The sequence below is a fragment of the Centroberyx affinis genome, unplaced genomic scaffold, assembly GCF_046629955.1.
Source record: "Centroberyx affinis isolate AG114_WGS23_722 - 3 ecotype Tasmania unplaced genomic scaffold, CSIRO-AGI_Caff_v1 ptg001388l_1, whole genome shotgun sequence".
Taxonomy (NCBI): domain Eukaryota; kingdom Metazoa; phylum Chordata; class Actinopteri; order Beryciformes; family Berycidae; genus Centroberyx; species Centroberyx affinis.
Genome location: NW_027279871.1, coordinates 100,697 through 117,500, shown reverse-complemented (window position 1 = coordinate 117,500; position 16,804 = coordinate 100,697). Strand labels below are relative to the sequence as shown.

General features: G+C 40.9%; 1 protein-coding gene across 5 annotated transcripts in view; it reads left to right on the top strand.

Annotated features, from left to right (window-relative positions):
- LOC139649696 (regulating synaptic membrane exocytosis protein 1-like) overlaps window positions 1-16,804 on the top strand; it is a 100,676-nt gene that overhangs the window by 2,026 nt on the left and 81,846 nt on the right. For all 5 annotated transcript variants that reach the window (XM_071526169.1, XM_071526173.1, XM_071526172.1 and 2 more), the window contains exon 2: window positions 2,337-2,411. In XM_071526169.1, coding sequence (XP_071382270.1) covers window positions 2,337-2,411 — 75 coding nt within the window. The remainder of the gene's footprint in view (window positions 1-2,336; window positions 2,412-16,804) is intronic.

Here is a 16,804-nt window from a genome sequence, read left to right as displayed (position 1 = left end):
CCGCTTCCGCTCATCGCTGTTTTTGGGTTCCAGATTGCCATAGCAAAGCGGTGTGGATGTGCGTGTCTTTATGATCAGGTCTGCACTCTGTGTGATTGAAAAGCTGCACTGGTGGACTAATACATGCAGGGCGAGAGTGCTAGCAGTAGGGTAGTGAGGATTGTAATGCGGGGATACAGAGCATGCACACCTCTTTTGAGTGGGAAATAACATTGTGGGCAAACTATGAGCTCCTGTCGGTGATCATAAGATCATAAAAGTGCTGGAACTTATTGACAGTTTAACTTGCAGTGTAGCCTCCCCCCTATTGCAGGAGCTGATGGAACAAGAAACTCGTTGGATGTAAATTATTGCATTGCACTGTGATCAATTCATTTCAATGTGTGTTATGAGCACGGCTAAAAGTGGGGGGCTAAATTTGTCTATCTGGAGCTAGTTGTATGATAAGAGTGAGAAAGTGTGATTTCTCATTTAAGGCCTTCATTTCACCCAGAAAGCCAGTAGTGTGCGGCCGTCCTTACTTTGCATATAGCTGCGTATGTACATAATGTGTCCCTGAACTGAATACACAGGGAAACTATTGTGTGTGTGTGTGATGGCTTCTTGGTCTATGGCAGCTATGGAGAAAATACTGAGCACCCTCTCCACATATACACACACATCCATTGTAATAGCTAATTTAGGTAGATGCAAAAGGTGTGTGTGTGTGTGCATGCATATGCATGCTTGCACGTATTTTCCTGCACTGATATATACTATGCAAGATGTATATAGTGAGCATTTCCCCTGTTGTACTGTCTGTCGTAAATATTTTTAGCTGTGATGATCTATTATTAGTGATAGGGATGCACCAATATCAATATTGCTATCACATATCTGGAAAGTAATGCAAAAATCGGTATCTGAGAAATTCCCCTATACTAAAATGTCTAATACTACTACCAGGAGAGTTGTGAAACATTTCAGAAAATAAAGCAAAGCGACATCTTTATGGGCTTTAAGTGTTGGATCTCAATCAGAGAAAATGTATATCTCAAGTCTGTACTGTTCAACAAAACAAATGGATTAGATTGGTACTTTTGGTACTTTTCCTATTGGCTGATACTTCAGTTTTAGTGCTTGGAAGATGGCATCAGCAGTGGAAAAGTTGTAGTGGTAAATACCTATACGTGTCCTCCTGTGCCACTGTAACCTGAGAATGTCAAATCCAGCCCATCCACACTTATTTCACTCAATCAGTGTAATAGAAGTTGGGTAGTGTGAGTGAGAGAAAAAAAAGAGATATTACCATTCCTAATGTGCCAAAAGTGTCTCATAATGAGAAGGGTGACGAAAGTGTTGACGATAAAAAGACATGTCTTCTGTTTTAGACAGCTCCAGCGTGGGGGTGGCGGGGATTTCTCTCTCTCTCGAGCTTCCGCTGTGATCAGAATGATCAAAGCCCAACCTTCATGTTTATGTATGAGATGGTTTTTGAAATGGCATCGGAAATATGTCAGCGGACGCACTGAAAACATGTCATTGTCTAAGGCCTGTCATCAGAGTCCCGCGAACGGGCCTTTGGTCATGAAAGACAATCCTGTTAAGCAAGGATTAAAGATTACCAGCGAGCATCGGAAGTTTCAGTAACATTGCAATGAGACTCTAAGGGAGTGCTCACACCAAGCAAGTTTGGAGCAGTTTGTTCAAACTCTTGAGTGTTTGCTCCTTTAGTTTGGTTCGTTTGGCCAGGTGAAAATAATGCCATTTGAACTCGGGTGGCAGCAAATAACGGCACCGAGACGCCTGGAAATGAAAGTCTCAGTCCTCTAACAAGAGAACTGTGGCGCGGTTTGTTAGGAGTGAGAACGTAATCTGAACCAACTACAGGGAATGACCCCAAAACGCAAGGGTTTATGGGTATCAGGAGACGGATGTTGACATCTAATCAATTCCTCATGCTTGGAAAGCCTAGCATAACAAAATGAAGTCTGGACTGATGCTCATATTCAGCTATTTCTTCATGTGTTCTTAACTGGTATGAAGACCAGAGAAGGGAAATTACAGCAAAGAGCGTACACAAGTCCATCATGCTTAGCTAAGATTACAAGGACTGGAATCAGATATGTTTTGCCCCCCCACCGCCAAACCTCTAACCTGGCTGGATGACAGGTCACCAAAAGCTCTGTCCGATAAATGTGACTTTTGTTTACAAGCCCTGGTTTACTTGTAATTGGGCAATGTGAACCTCAACGAACCAAATACAAAAAAATGCAACAAAGTAAACTTCCACTGTGGTTTGGACCAAAGAAAACAAGATCACACCGTAACAGTACTTTCCCAACTTTGTGTTTCAGAGAAGAGAAGCCTATCCAAGCAAGAACGGTGAACCTGGTTGGGCAGAAGAAGCCTCCGCAGCAAAACGATGTCCGGTGAGCAGCCATCACGCAATATCTGTTATTCAACCACCATCACCAACGCAGTATCATCCGCTCAATGGGATTTAGGGTTTAAAACGGGGCCTAAAATGAGTCTTGTGTTCGTTTCTGCATTGCGTTAACATGATTCCACCTTGGCGGCCAATAAGGAGCTGTCTGTTATTTTGCCTCATATTCATCTTTTGTTGTGAAATACATATTACACCTTAGATGAGTCAACAGCGGAACTCCTTAGTGCTATAAGGAGTTCCAGGAGTCCCATGCTGGTGGCTCTGCTAGGGACAAGAGTGACTCAAGCCATTATTATGAGCTTTGGCTGATAGGTGGAATGACATTGCACAGGCACCTAGTTTAGTTTATTAGATCTATTTTTAGGAAATATGCATCAGTTGACATCAGGGAAAATCTATTTGAACAAACCACCCACTTTTTACCTGAGCTACCAAGTGCTCCTGAACTTAGAGAAGGTGATCTAAACTAGCTTGTTGAAGACACACTGTGGCTCAGCGCTTGTCGATCATCAATCACCTTCCACAGTAATGATGGACACGATCGGCCCGATAAGTCCGGTCCAGCTCCTATTGAGTCATTACAGACTAGCCGACATAGTCCTCCTCCGTAGAATAGCTTGCTTAGGCTGGATTCAGATGCTCCGTGTGTCTCGCACAATTCGCTCAGGTCTCTTGCCAAGCTGCTCGTCTGGTGGAATGAGCACCAGCGTGTGTGTGTGTGTGTGTGTTTGTGTGTGTGTGTGTGTGTGTGTGCGTGTGTGTATGTGATATGCTTCAGTTTGATTGCCATTTATTTACCCAGCTGCAACTGAAATTTCACGTTGGCTTTCAAGAACAGATGAAGAATGCATGACTGGTGTGATGTGTCTTGAGAAACGTAGGCGGACCAGCATACTTCTAGTTAGTAACCGGGCCTGTTTGCCCTATAGAGCCAAGATTCAGCAGTAATAATCATTTTCAATCAAATGTGTCCTATTCTTACCCACCATTTGCATCTATTGCTTTGGTCTTAGACATGAAACGTGATATGTTGATCCATGCTATTCAGTATCATTTTACCACTAGCAATTTATTGAAAGGAAGTCCAGATTATGATATGATAGCTGGCTTGGAGTTATGCTTCATTTAGGTGTCTCGGTCTATAGATGGATGTCAACAATATAAGATAACCTGCTGGCAAGTCAAGATAGTGTGACCTGCTGCTTAGATAATTTAGCCTGACGGCACCTCAAGCTAACCTGCTAGCCAAACTTTTTCACAGCAGCACCCACCACAAAAAGTGACTTTTCCCACAGGATGGTAGACCATAATAGTGCTGCAGGATGTTCCACACTAATTCCTCTTGCAGTGGTCTAACAGTGCAGAAACCTATGTGGGACTTCAACAAACGTTTCCGTCTCTATGCTAACTTACCAGCTACGGAAGCTAACCTGGTACTGAGGGGACACAGGGGGGTTGAGGGTTAGCTTGTGCTGAAATAATGCTAGTCAAAATAGAGAGATAAGGGATCTACTGTTTTGATGGAGAAAATTGCGCTCATTCTAATACACTCATTGCACTCATTCTAGTACATTTTACATTTTTCTAAGAGGAATTCTTAGAAAAATCCTGTAAGGTGGTGGCCACTTCTGCAGTGGTTTCAGCTGTAGGTTTGGGTCTATCTCAAATATCTTTGTACGTCACACCTTAGTACTGTGTGTTTTTTAACCCTCTTTCTCACACAAAAGTAGCTGATAACAACGAAGGTCTGGTACAAAACATCAAAATAAATCTTTATTTATGGAATTGAGGCAGTTTTGTGTCTCCAAAACTCTCAGTCTGAAAGTATTTTCAAATTTCTTTAATTTTCACTTGTTAGTGCTCCTGCATAGTTTTAACCTCTGCTGCCCAGGGAAGCCACTATCAACACACACAAAATTTAAGTTAAATTACAGTAAAAGTAAAAATGAAAATGTGCTACTTAAATGAAATAATGCTATAAAAACAAGTCTTAATCTGCACATGCTAGAGCTTACATTCTCCCTCTACTATTCAACTATTTTGTTGCTTTCACCATGGCTTAAGGGCTAGTCAACCAAGATACAGTAAACACCCAGTAATGAGGGAATCCCAAATTAAAGCAGCACTAGGCAACTTCATGCTTTAGCAGCCCCAAGAGGCAGTGAGAGATAACTGTTTGAATTTTTTTGAAAGTTTGACTTTGTCCAGCTACTTTACGTTACGGATCCCCACAGGGAAATTCTCTCTTCTCCTGACCCGCTCCACAGGGAGGTCAGAGGTCAGGGTCAGCAGCCCTGGAGCTGGTAGGGATTCAGTGTCTTGCTCAAGGACACTTCAGCAGGGCGGATGTGTGCCAACACATGGCTTGAGCCCACGCCTTCTGGCTGAGGCTGGCTCTCTTTCCAATTGCACCATAGATGAATCAACAGCCTTTCACTGTCCCAATACTTTAAAGATGCACTAGGCAGCTGAATTTTTGAAAGTTTGACGGACTTCGTTATCCAGACATCATGTAACAGGACATCAGTAAACTGCACACTCCTAACTAAATCAGCAATCGTTGCTGTCTAGGAGACACTTTTGGATTTTGTTATTAAGTTTTGTTTTGTTGCTTCATGTGCACAGAGAAGATTTCCCACCAGTGACCGTACCGACACTTGAATTTCATCTGGGCAAATAAGGCAAAATCTTCAGCGTCTTAATTAGTGGGGATGGGACGCTCTTCTCTATTGCAGCCCCACTTCATATGATTTAGGCTGATGAGAGTGCTGGAGTTCAGCGAGGCTTCCTTATGAAGGGGTCGATTCTTTATGATGCCATCTCTCTTTAGCGACTGCGTGTGTGTGTGTGTGAAGTTTAGTTATTTGATCATTTGTTGTTAATACTGATTTGAATTGCCAACAGAACTTGAAACAGACTTTTTTTTTTTTTTTTAATAAATCTTGCGCTCTTTGAAGTCATGTGAGCATCTCCGTTCTCGTTGGCTTATTTGCGCGTTGACATGGGTGTTTCCATACATTTCTGTTCACAGTGACTACTACTACAGCCAGTAGTGAGTTTTTTTTTTTTTCCTGCCGCACAATGATCAAAGGATGAAGCATGTTTATGTGCTATCTGTGTGTGAGTGAGTGTGTGTGTTGTCGGATCAGAGAGTGAGGGGGGGATTACAGAGTAAGTCAGCTGGAGCACATCTGCTTCCCTGAGGAATCCCACAATACGGCCCCATTTATAACATTATACCAATCCGGGCCATTCCGGTCAGTATTCCCGACATTATCCCTCTGAATACCAGACATTACAGTCAGTGTTCTGGACAGTATTCCTTCTGCAGAGGCCATTGGATCGGGATAGAGATAATATCATGTCTTTAAAGTGCATTTAATGCAAACCACACCGACCCGCCTGTACTGCAGAGCGCTGGTTCAACATTATACATTGTCATTACATCTCCACCACAATATTAGAGCTCATACTGCAGGCACACTAGCTGCTGCACTTGGATATATAAATGGTATACTGGCAGTGACCATGAAATTGTGACACACACACAAACTGTCTCACGCACACATACAGTAGGGTTGTAGTGGCCCATTTACTCTCCTTACCGTAATTGAGAAGCATTCTGTGTACTTGTGCTTTGTTGTCGTCAATAATTGTACATAAGTATGTTTTGACTGAAGTAGGCTCCTTTACTTCCCTATTTTGAATTGCATCTGTTACAGAGTACAAAATCTGTAGGCTCTCCATTAGCATTGCAGTAGAAACTGGCCCGTTGGAAATTACACCTGCATCAAACCTGTTAGCATAGTGGAGGAAATGTTAAGTTAGCTAACTGTACACAAAAAGGCAGTGGGAAATTCAGTTCCCAATGGGTCAAAGAAACATGAAATAGAACAGGTGGGAAACTGTCTACTGCACAAAACAGACAGTTTATTTGCTACAAATAGTGCTGAACAAATACAAGCACTTCAAAGCAAAAATGAACACAATTATGGGCTTGGTTTTAGCTACTGAGTTGCAATTTGCGTTACAAGCTTGGCACTCTTCCTCAGGCATCTGTTTTTTACATTAGACGGTTTCCCACCTTTTCTATTTCAAGTTAGCTAACTGTTACATTAAATGCTCAAATGTATCCATGAAAGTAGCTTAGCTAACATTAGCCAAATAGCCATCCTTGCAGCTACAGTATTATTGTTGTTAGCCTAGCTATGTCTAGCCACTTCGCTAACAGTGCTAGCTGGATAGCTAAAAGCAAGCAAGCATTAATGGAGTAACACGACTGAATAATGAGGATGTCCATTTTCAGTTTATTTTAAACACAGATTGAATAATGACTTGAATTTAAGAGGTCAGTATCATCAAAATATTGAACTCTGTCCTCTCACTTTTTTACACTGAATGGCAAAAAGTATGCAACAATCCAACAATGTTTTTTTTTTTAAAGTAACTCAGTAACTTTTAATTGGTACTTCTGTGTACATTTTAAACAAGCTACTTTTTTTTTTTACACTTTTTACTTAAGTAAACTCCATGCAACACTGCTATGCAAAACATGTTCTAGCACTGAAAGCTTGACTATTATTGCAGTATTTTTGCATAGCAGTGTTGAAGTTTCATTGACTAGTCTACAGTTTTTTCTCGCTTTTTGCGCCCCCACAACAAACTGGTGTGCAGATCTCCTTTTTGCAACTTACATTTAAGTAAAATGTAAGTAAAGTAACAGTACTTCCACTTGAGTCGGCTATTTTGGTACTCTACACAACCCTGCCCATCCCTCCCTCCCCCGTCTGTACCATTATTATTATTATCATTAGCCCACCATGCTTCTGTAAAGTCAACATGGATGTCCTGTAATGTAAGGATGTTTACACCTCGCATCACCAAATGTGATTGGCCAGGTGTCTCCTGGTAGCAGGGTGCCGTGGCGACGGCCCAGCAGCGCCGTAGTAACCTCAGTGAGCCCTGGGATTGGCCGAGAGTCACTTCCTCACTTCCTTCAGGGATTGGCTGTTATCCTGGTCTTCCCATGAGTCTCTGCTCCAGTGGGGGACAGGGAGGAGCTCGACACACTATCGGCTGCATGTCTGTACGTTTGAAAGTGTCCCATTTGCATTGGAAATATTGCTTTCCTTACCGAGTTGATTGTATCTCTCACAAGCTGAGCCTCACTTATCTGTGTTTCTGTATGTTTGGACCGGGTTAAATCTTATTCTAAACATGAAATATGTATAGCAAATGTTTGTGAAAACGTGGTTCTGTCTAATTTGCCTTTGAAATAATTTAGATTAGGTTATAGATTTTAAAATGGTATCTTTACCAATTTGCTACTTGATTAATAATATCCACTTGGTGTAAATTCACTATAGAAGATTTGTATTCTTATTGAGAGAGCGCTTGAAATTTCAATGCTTTCAAGCTGTTCTATAATAAGCCACATTATAGCGGTGCTCGTCGCATTAAAAAAAAGAAAGGAAAATGAAATCAGAAAGGGAAAAAGATATTGAGACAAAACTTCTGCTACTCTTTTGCTAATCATAGTCCAAAACTCTGCTCTTCTAGAACTTTTAGAGCCCAAATGAGGAAAAAAATGAAGTTAAACTAACAGATCACCCAAATTGTTGACCAATAAACCTACCCCTAACACACATTATACCCCTTTTCTAATACCCATTATGGGACTGAAATAAAAAGGTCCACCATGCTTTTCATCGATTTCTTGGATAGGCGAGAGAGGAGGAAGGGATGGGAAGTTTATGACTCCATGCTGTAGTTTGAACCAGAATTTCTCTTGAGCTCATGGTACGTTTCTATGTAGGGTTAATATACAGTATGTGGTCTCTTTGATAAAAATCCTATAATCTTGTATGAAGTTTTAAAATCTTAACACTTCTTCTATGTGTAATTCAATATACAAAATTGAAAAAAATGGACTTATGAATTTCAGAAAGTATGTTTTTCCAAAATGTGTACATATATATGTATACAGTATATACTGTATATAGTGTATGTGTATAACATTTTTGGAATTAAACCCTTCAGTTATGTTTTCTACTGCAGCCTATGGTACATACTGAACATGTGCATGTAGGTGCAAAAGCACACGTTACTATTTGTACTTTCACGTTAGCTTGTTTGTAAGCGACCCAGCAGTAGCCTGAACCAGTCCAAGAAATGATGATGGTGTGTGTGTGTGTGTGTGTGTGTGTGTGTGTGTGTGTGCCTGCGTTCAAATGTATGTGTGTGCATGTTTGTTTGCGTGCGTGTACTAGTGTATGTGTGTACGTGGACCTGCATGTGTGTCTGTGTAGATATGTGGTGTGTGAATCTGTTTCTGTGTGTTCATGTGTATTTGTGTGCCTATGTGTGTATATGTAGTGTGTGTGAATGTACATGGGTTGTGTACACAGACTACGTGTGTATGTGTGTGTATGTGTACATGGTGTGCATGTATGTATGTATGTATGTATGTATGTATATGTGCAGATACGTGGCCATGTGTTAATGTAATATACTACGTGTTTGAATATAATTGTTTGTGTCAATGTGTATTTGGGTGGCTGTGTGCGTACACATGCTGTGTGTGTGTGTGTGTGTGTGTGTGTGTGTGTGTGTGTGTGTGCGCTGCCTGGCTGTGTATGGCGTTGCCAGGCCATATGGAGCGCTGTCTGGGGAGCACACTACCCACTTAGCTCTGCTGTTGGCTCTGGTGCTCTCTCCATCTGTCCCTCCTCTCTCTCTCTCTCTCTCTCTCTCTCTCTCTCTCTCCCATCCCTCCATCCCTCCCTCTCTCTCTCTCTCCTCATCTCTATCTCTCACTCTATCTCTCTCCCTATCTGTCTTTCTCTCTCGGAGCTGGTTCTCTCTCTTTCTCCCTCCTCCTCTACCCCTCTCTCTCTCTCTCTCTTTATCTCCCTCCACTCTGCTTGTGCTTTATCTCGTCTTAAACGTAATACAAAAATAGACTTCCTTAGGTATCCGTCTAATTACGAGTGTGCGCGTGTCCCCGTGTTTGTGCGTGCACTTAAGCCGGTGACGGTGCGTAAGTAATGAGGTGTGTTATTGACAGAGCTGAGTGTCTTCTCAAGCACTCTCTGTTTTTCTTCGTGGCACTCCTCCCTCTCTCTCTCTCTCTCTCTCTCTGTCTCTTTCTTTCTATCTGGTGGTAAATGTCGTCCTCCCAGAGCCGTTGCGCTCTTGAACATCCACTCCGTCATGAATGGAGATGGGAGACGCGGGCTTGAGCAGCATCGTAGAACGCCCTCCCTTCGGCCCCAGACCGTTGTTAGACCATTCATCCAAAGCCCAGGTTGGGATACCAGAGCCAATAATCAATCACATGACCGGTGGGGGGGGGGGGGGGGGGGGGGGGGGGGGCTGTTGTTCTGGGCTTATTGAGCTCCCGGTTGTAACATGGTACATGTGTTGCAGAGTGAAGACCCCCCCCCCCCCCCCCCCGACTCCCCTTCCACCTCGGGCCGAGAAAAGCCTTCCAGTGTCCTGTCCGGTCACACTGGGTGTCCCCAGGTCCTGGAAAAGTCTTACAATGTCTGAAATTACTATACGATACGATATGATATGATACAATATGATAGAACTTTATTGTCAGATTTATTGTTATATCTAAGCTTTACCATTCAATAACGCTTTATTTGAAGTGGGGTTTATAAGGCATTGTAAGGCATCATAAGTGCATTACAAGCAAATGGTGCGTCCGTTAAGCTTCATTTGAAATGCATTGGAACGCATTACAAGCAGATTATATGCAGTGATGTAGTGGTAAATAAATAAATGGATGAACTATGACCTCCTGTTGCAGACTGTTATAAGGCAGACAAACACCAGTATCAATAAACCAAAATATATTATATTTGCAGAATTTATGTAATTTCTGTTTTTTTTACTACTCTATCCTCATGTAAATTCCATCAGTCTGATACCACTCGCTATGATGCGAACTATGAATTTACATCATAAAGATTTATGTCAGCCTTATGTCACCCCACTACGTCCCTGATTATAAGGCAATCAGTAGCTTTTCTTACAATAAAATCATCAAACATCAGAAAATTACAGTCAATTTAATATCACGTTATTAGCTATACTGCTAATGACTGTAAATATTCAACTCCCTACATTTTTTGCATATTGTGTGTATTATTTTCCCTGAATATGATAATTATCAGGAACACGCAATAACACTTTACTTGAAGTGTATACGCATCATGAGCACATTGTGAATGCATGGTAAATATTATAATCAGAGCGTGATATATATAGATATTATTAATGCATGCAAAAAATGTAGGGGGTTGAATACTTTATGGGGCACTTGTATAGTTAGTGACATGATTAAACTGAATAAATATGTGATGTGATATGTGTCCGATGATTATATTGTAAATATAAATGCTCATATTGATGGGCTCACACCAGCTCTTTGCTATGGAAAGTATGTTCCTTTACTAAATACAGAGGCCCAGCAAATTCCATTTGGATGTTTTTAGGTCTTGGAGAATGGATCAGATCTGGTTCTGAAGAATCGGTTGTTGTCTAGTTAGTGGATTTATTTCCATGTCTAAAAAGATAAAACGAGGCCGTACGTCAGTTTTGGATAATTGAATGCTGCTCACTTCACCATCTGTACTGTTAGATTTCCATTGTTTTTCAAGGCAAAAATTAAAACTCAAGACAAACATCAGAACTCAGAATTTAGAATTTAATATACAGTCTGGCAGCCAGACCTAAAAAAAAAATGGTTCCACATAGCACCAGGAAATGGTTTGTTGGGTTTATACCAAAGCAGAGCTGTTATGGTGCTATGAAGAAATCATTTTAGAAACATTCTCTATAGCACCGTGCTCACATGGTGCTCGCATGCATCTATATAGGACCTGTGTGATGCTGGAAAGAAAAAACGGAAAAAGGAAAAAACCCTTCAAAGAGATGCACGAAATTGAGGATTACCTCAACCAATGACTTTATTTCTGCCTCCAGAGCAGCTCTGCCTCCGAGAAATGTTTGTGGAACTAAAACTCCAATCAGTAGCCAGATTGGAAACTTGTCTACACTCCATTGGATGTTATTTTGATGTCAAGGTTTGACGTTTGACAAGAGTCTAATTCTAAAAAGGAGCTCAAAGGCGAACGCAAACTCCTTTAAACTGATCTTTTGCCTCAGTTACCAACCCTGCTTTGGGTTGCATTGCATTATCTCCGACTAGTGAACACAAATACCAAGTTCAAGTCACTCTTTCGATTAAAATATACCACAGGCTTGCCAAGAATAGGTGTAACTGCAAAGGCATGGATGTGAATGGGGGGGGTTCAGCATTTTTCGACATATAAGCAAATGAAGTAACGTCAGAAGACTGTTCAAAGCACTGGTGATCAGAATGATCAGAAAGAAATACCTAAGTAAGTAAACTAGAAAGTCGCTGGAGAGACAGAGCAGTATTGATCTTTTTTTTTTTTTTATAGATAGTCATGCCAATAAAGCACCTTTGAATAGAATTGAAAGAGACACAGGGAAAGAGCGAGAGGGAGAACGAGAGAGAGAAATGACAGGATGACAAACAATTCAAAAGAATGCGGGAGGCATATTGAGAGAGGTAGAAAGAGAGGAAAGGAGTGAGAAAGAGGAAGAGCGAGGATGAGTGGGTGGAAAGGCAATCAGGGAAGGATATCCAGAGAACAGGGGAGGGAGGGGGAGGTGAGAAGAAGGGAGGAGGAAACGAGGAGGACGGAGGAAAGTGTGGGAGAAGAACAGGGAAGAGGGAAGCTGAGATGCAGCCCATACACTCACTGTGTATTAAAATCGGAACCTTTGATTTTGTCATAAGTCTTCTTTCTCTTTCTTTCAGTGGTTTCAATTCACTAAACCCGAAACTTCCAAACCTGCTGATAGAAAAATACTAACTTTCTAGGGATTATTTCTAGTATTTTTAGCCACAAATCTTTCAAGCGATGCCATTGGCTGCTAAAATGTAATTAACAATTTAAAAATGTCATTACAAAGTGCAAATAATATAATTTGGATGGAGAGCTTGTGAAATTGTGACCATCACACAGTCTCATTTGTAATTACTACAGCAGAATAAAATGGAGCTAATATCATGATTCATTTTTCTACCCCACGATACGTACTGTCACATTTTTGTATCGCGATATATTGAATTTCGATATATCGTCCCATCCCTATTATTTAGTCAATGCGATTAATAAAACAGGCGTACCTTCAAATAATAAGGGAGCGGGATAAGAAGGGAACGGGATGTAAGAAAGGAGGGAGGGATGGATGGAGGGAGGGATGGAGGGATGGAGGGATGCAGGGACTGGGGGAGGTGATAATACACCCGAGCAGCTCAGCATGGCCAGTTCTCCGACGGAAGCGAGGGAGGGGAAGGGATGGAGGAGGAACAACAGCGCCTGGCAGAGAGAGAGAAAACTAGAGAGAGGGAGAGATTCTCCGTGTTCCTGATGCCATATGGTGAGCAGCCAGGCCACACCATAGTGGATATACACAGTGGAGTGATAAATAAAAAGGAGGCTAAACTCCTTTTATTCCTTAAGGCATAGTACCGCAGGTGAAAATGGTGATTTTGGCTGGACTGGTTTTGAGATATTATAATATTTTGCTTCCATTTCATAAAATAGTAATCAAAAACAACTAAAAATAGTTAATTTGTACGTTTTATACCAGCTGTGTCAAGTACACCAAGCACAAAACTAGCTAAAAAAAACAACAGTTGCTAATTTACAGAGGAGTTTTTGATATCTTTTGTAATTTCTATTTTATGGGGTATTTTGTCAAGTGTTTTGTAAATACTCCACCAGTTTTTTTTTTAACCAGTCCCTTTGTAAATTACAAACTATTTAGTTATTTATCAGAATGAAAGGAGGACAATGCATTCTTAACACTTACAAAAGTGATCAAATTTGCAAATTTGTGTATTTTTTTTGTAATATAATCTTAGCACATTTGAATATGTTAATAAGATCAATAAAAGTAATCAACTAAAAATAGTCAACAACTAAAAATAGTTAATTTGTACGTTTTATACCAGCTGTGTCAAGTACACCAAGCACAAAATTAGCTAAAAAAATAAAAACAGTTGCTAATTTACAGAGGAGTTTTTTATATCTTTAGTAATTTCTATTTTATGGGGTATTTTGTCTAGTGTTTTGTAAATACTTCACCAGTTTGTTTTTTTTTTTTTTTGGTAACCAATCCCTTTGTAAATTACAAACTATTTAGTTATTTATCAGAATGAAAGAGGACAATGCATTCTTAACATTACAAAAGTGTTCAAATTTGCAAATTTGTGTATTTTTTTGTAATATATTCTTAGCACATTTGAATATGTTAATAATAAGATCAATAAAAGTCATAATACAAAAATGTTTTATATTTTTGTCCATACATAGCATATACAATTTCATTCTGACAAGATGAACAGAATATTTTTTTCCTATTCACCTGTGGTGCCTTGCCTTAAAACACCCTATTTTCACATAACTTAGTTTGATCAGTTTGATACTTCTTCCAGTGATGCATACGATCAATTTCATACCATCAAGATTCATATCAGCCTAAAAAGGTGGTAAACTCTATTCTGCAAATAAAAATGTAGTAAACTGAGTGTAGGTGGGTCTAGCCTCCACTACATCCGTGGATATATAACTCTCTCATTCACACACATGCAAATGCAAATTCCTTTTCAGTACACACTCACACACACTCACACACACACACACACACACTGCAAACCGGAAACCCATTCTTAATTCTGGCATGCTTTTTTACCTTCCATTCAATTTCCCAAATAGCATGAGAGGGAGGAAACTTTTTAATGCTCGTCTATTATGGGACACCGAATGAGCTCCAATCAATCTTGTAGATGACTCCTCTAGAGTAAGAGTGAGTGTGTGTGTGTGTGTGTGTGTGTGTGTGTGTGTGTGTGTGTGAGAGAGAGAGAGAGGGGGAGGGAGGGGGGGGGCATGACTAGATATGAAGGAGACAGGAGGGAGAGAAAGATGGTGGGAGGAGAAGAGAAAGTTGAAAAAAGGAGAGGAGAGAGTAAAAGAGAGAGAATGAAACTTGGACTTTTGATGTGAAACATCTTGCAACCAAACCGATTAAAAAGCGACTGAAAGTACCTTAATAAGAGAGTAAAAAAATGCGAGAGAGAGAGAGAGAGAGAGAGAGAGAGAGAGAGAGAGACAGAGCGAGTTAGAGTGCTTAATTTCTAAATGGCTGCGAGGTGATTCTCTCTGACATTGGCTCATTGTTATTTGATTCATGTCGGCCTGCTTTTTGAATATCGATCCAGGAACCGGAGGAGTGACTCATACTCTGCCATAGAGGCCTGAGTCACACTACAGGAAAGAGTTGACGCTGGCTCCCGGATCCCAAACCGATGCCACCCCACTTTATGAAAAGCCCAGGAGTGGAGACGCCGCTGCCAACGCTTGGCTTAGCGGCAGCGATGACGCTTGAAGGACTGAAGGACTCAGCTATTTTATCTACCTTATTTTTGGAGAGGGCGGCAGTATGCAAAGCGGGGGGTCTTCAACTTTTGGAGTTTTTTAACTGTAACTTTTTGACTGTGGCCGGTTTGCGGAATGCCCGCTGGCAGTCGAGGGGTAACCCTGCCCGCAGAAATAACTGGGAGGCAAGAGGTGAGAATGCGTTAATTAAATTAATATTTGGTGAGCGTTGGTGAGCTTTAAAGCAATATTCCGCTTAGTTTTAACATGGGGGTTATTTGACCAGAATATAAACTAATCACCAAGATCAGATGCAGCTGGACGAGTTTGTAGCATTCAGATTTTTACTTCCCATTCATTTGAATGAGGCCATGAAAATAGCCTGAAAACTGACATTTAACACGTTGAACAGAATAAGCAACAGATCCCAACTACTGTGATTTTCAACTGACTGTGGGTCCAACTTTTTAGAACATGATTTCGCCAAATAGCATTTTTATTGATAGAAGAGAACATAGCGGAAGGATACCATTTAGGAGAGATAGTTCCTGTTTAGGAGAACGGATCTACTTTTATCTTTAAATAATAATTTTAGTGTAAAGCGAGGATAGAAATGCGAGATCTGTTGTTGAATCTGTTCACAGACATGTTAAATGTCAGTTTTCAGGCTTTTTTCATGTTAAAACTATGTGGAATATTGCTTTAAAGCTGCAATAGGCAGCTTTAAACTTAAGAGTAAAATTCTAAAGTGTCTCCTGAACGCTCCGTCCAGAGAAAGCTGGACTCACCAAACGATGGCTGAACGTCTTCACCACCTCCACACACTAAGAAGAAGACATTTAATTTACCTCACCTTACAGGATTTCTGGGTAATGAAGTCCTCAATATTTCAAACAGTTACCTCTCGCTGCCATTAGGGGCCGCCAGTGTGCGAAATTGCCTTTTCCTCTTTTATGGCCAAGTATAGTTTAATGTAGGTTTATAATGTAGGATGTGATGTAGGTTGCTGACAATTTTTTTTTTTACTCTTGATATGATTGAGGAGCTACGTGTGTGTGTGTGGGGTGGGGTGGCTGTGGGGGGGACACACGCAGGTTGATTAAAGCAGTGGTTCTCAACGTGGGGTCCGGGGACCACCAGGGGTCCTTGAGGGCATTCCAGGGGGTCCCCAGCAAATTGATGAATTGTTAAAGATGAATTATTTTGTCATTTTAGAATGACTATTTTGATCATAGTTTCTCTGTTATCTCTCTACCTACAGTACAGATAGTCATGGAATTCTGGACAAAATCATATCTGACAATAAAAATATTCTCAGATTTGGGTCCGAGGGACAAAATCTCATCAAATGGGGGTCCGTGGCCCTAATGAGGACTAAATTAGGGGTCCTTGATATGAAAAAGGTTGAGAACCACTGGACCATTAAAGGGTTTAGTGTTTTCTATAGAACAACACACGCACACACACACACACACACACACACACACACACACAAACACTGCTCCCTAATACATTCAGGTGAGGTAAGCTGGACTCATTAATGAAACAGAAAGCAGAATTTAAGGTGTAAGGTTACTCTGGAAATTTGCCTCACATTTGGTTCCATGTTAAAACACAGGAGAGAAATGACAATATGTATTCATATAGTAACTAGAATACAGATGAACTATTCACACCTCTTTGAGGGGGTAAAAGTACAAAAGGAGGATATCCCCTGTAAGTAAGAGATGTGGTTGGATTGTGTGTGTGTGTGTGTGTGTGTGTGTGTCCTCTCTGTTTGTCCTTGCCAAGTAATGGTCTATGCGTTGTCCAGCTCTGAGTTACGGCGCGTCGTAGCATCTGTCACGGCACTATAACGTTAGCCCGCGGCTCCTCCCTCCGCCTCTCCTCC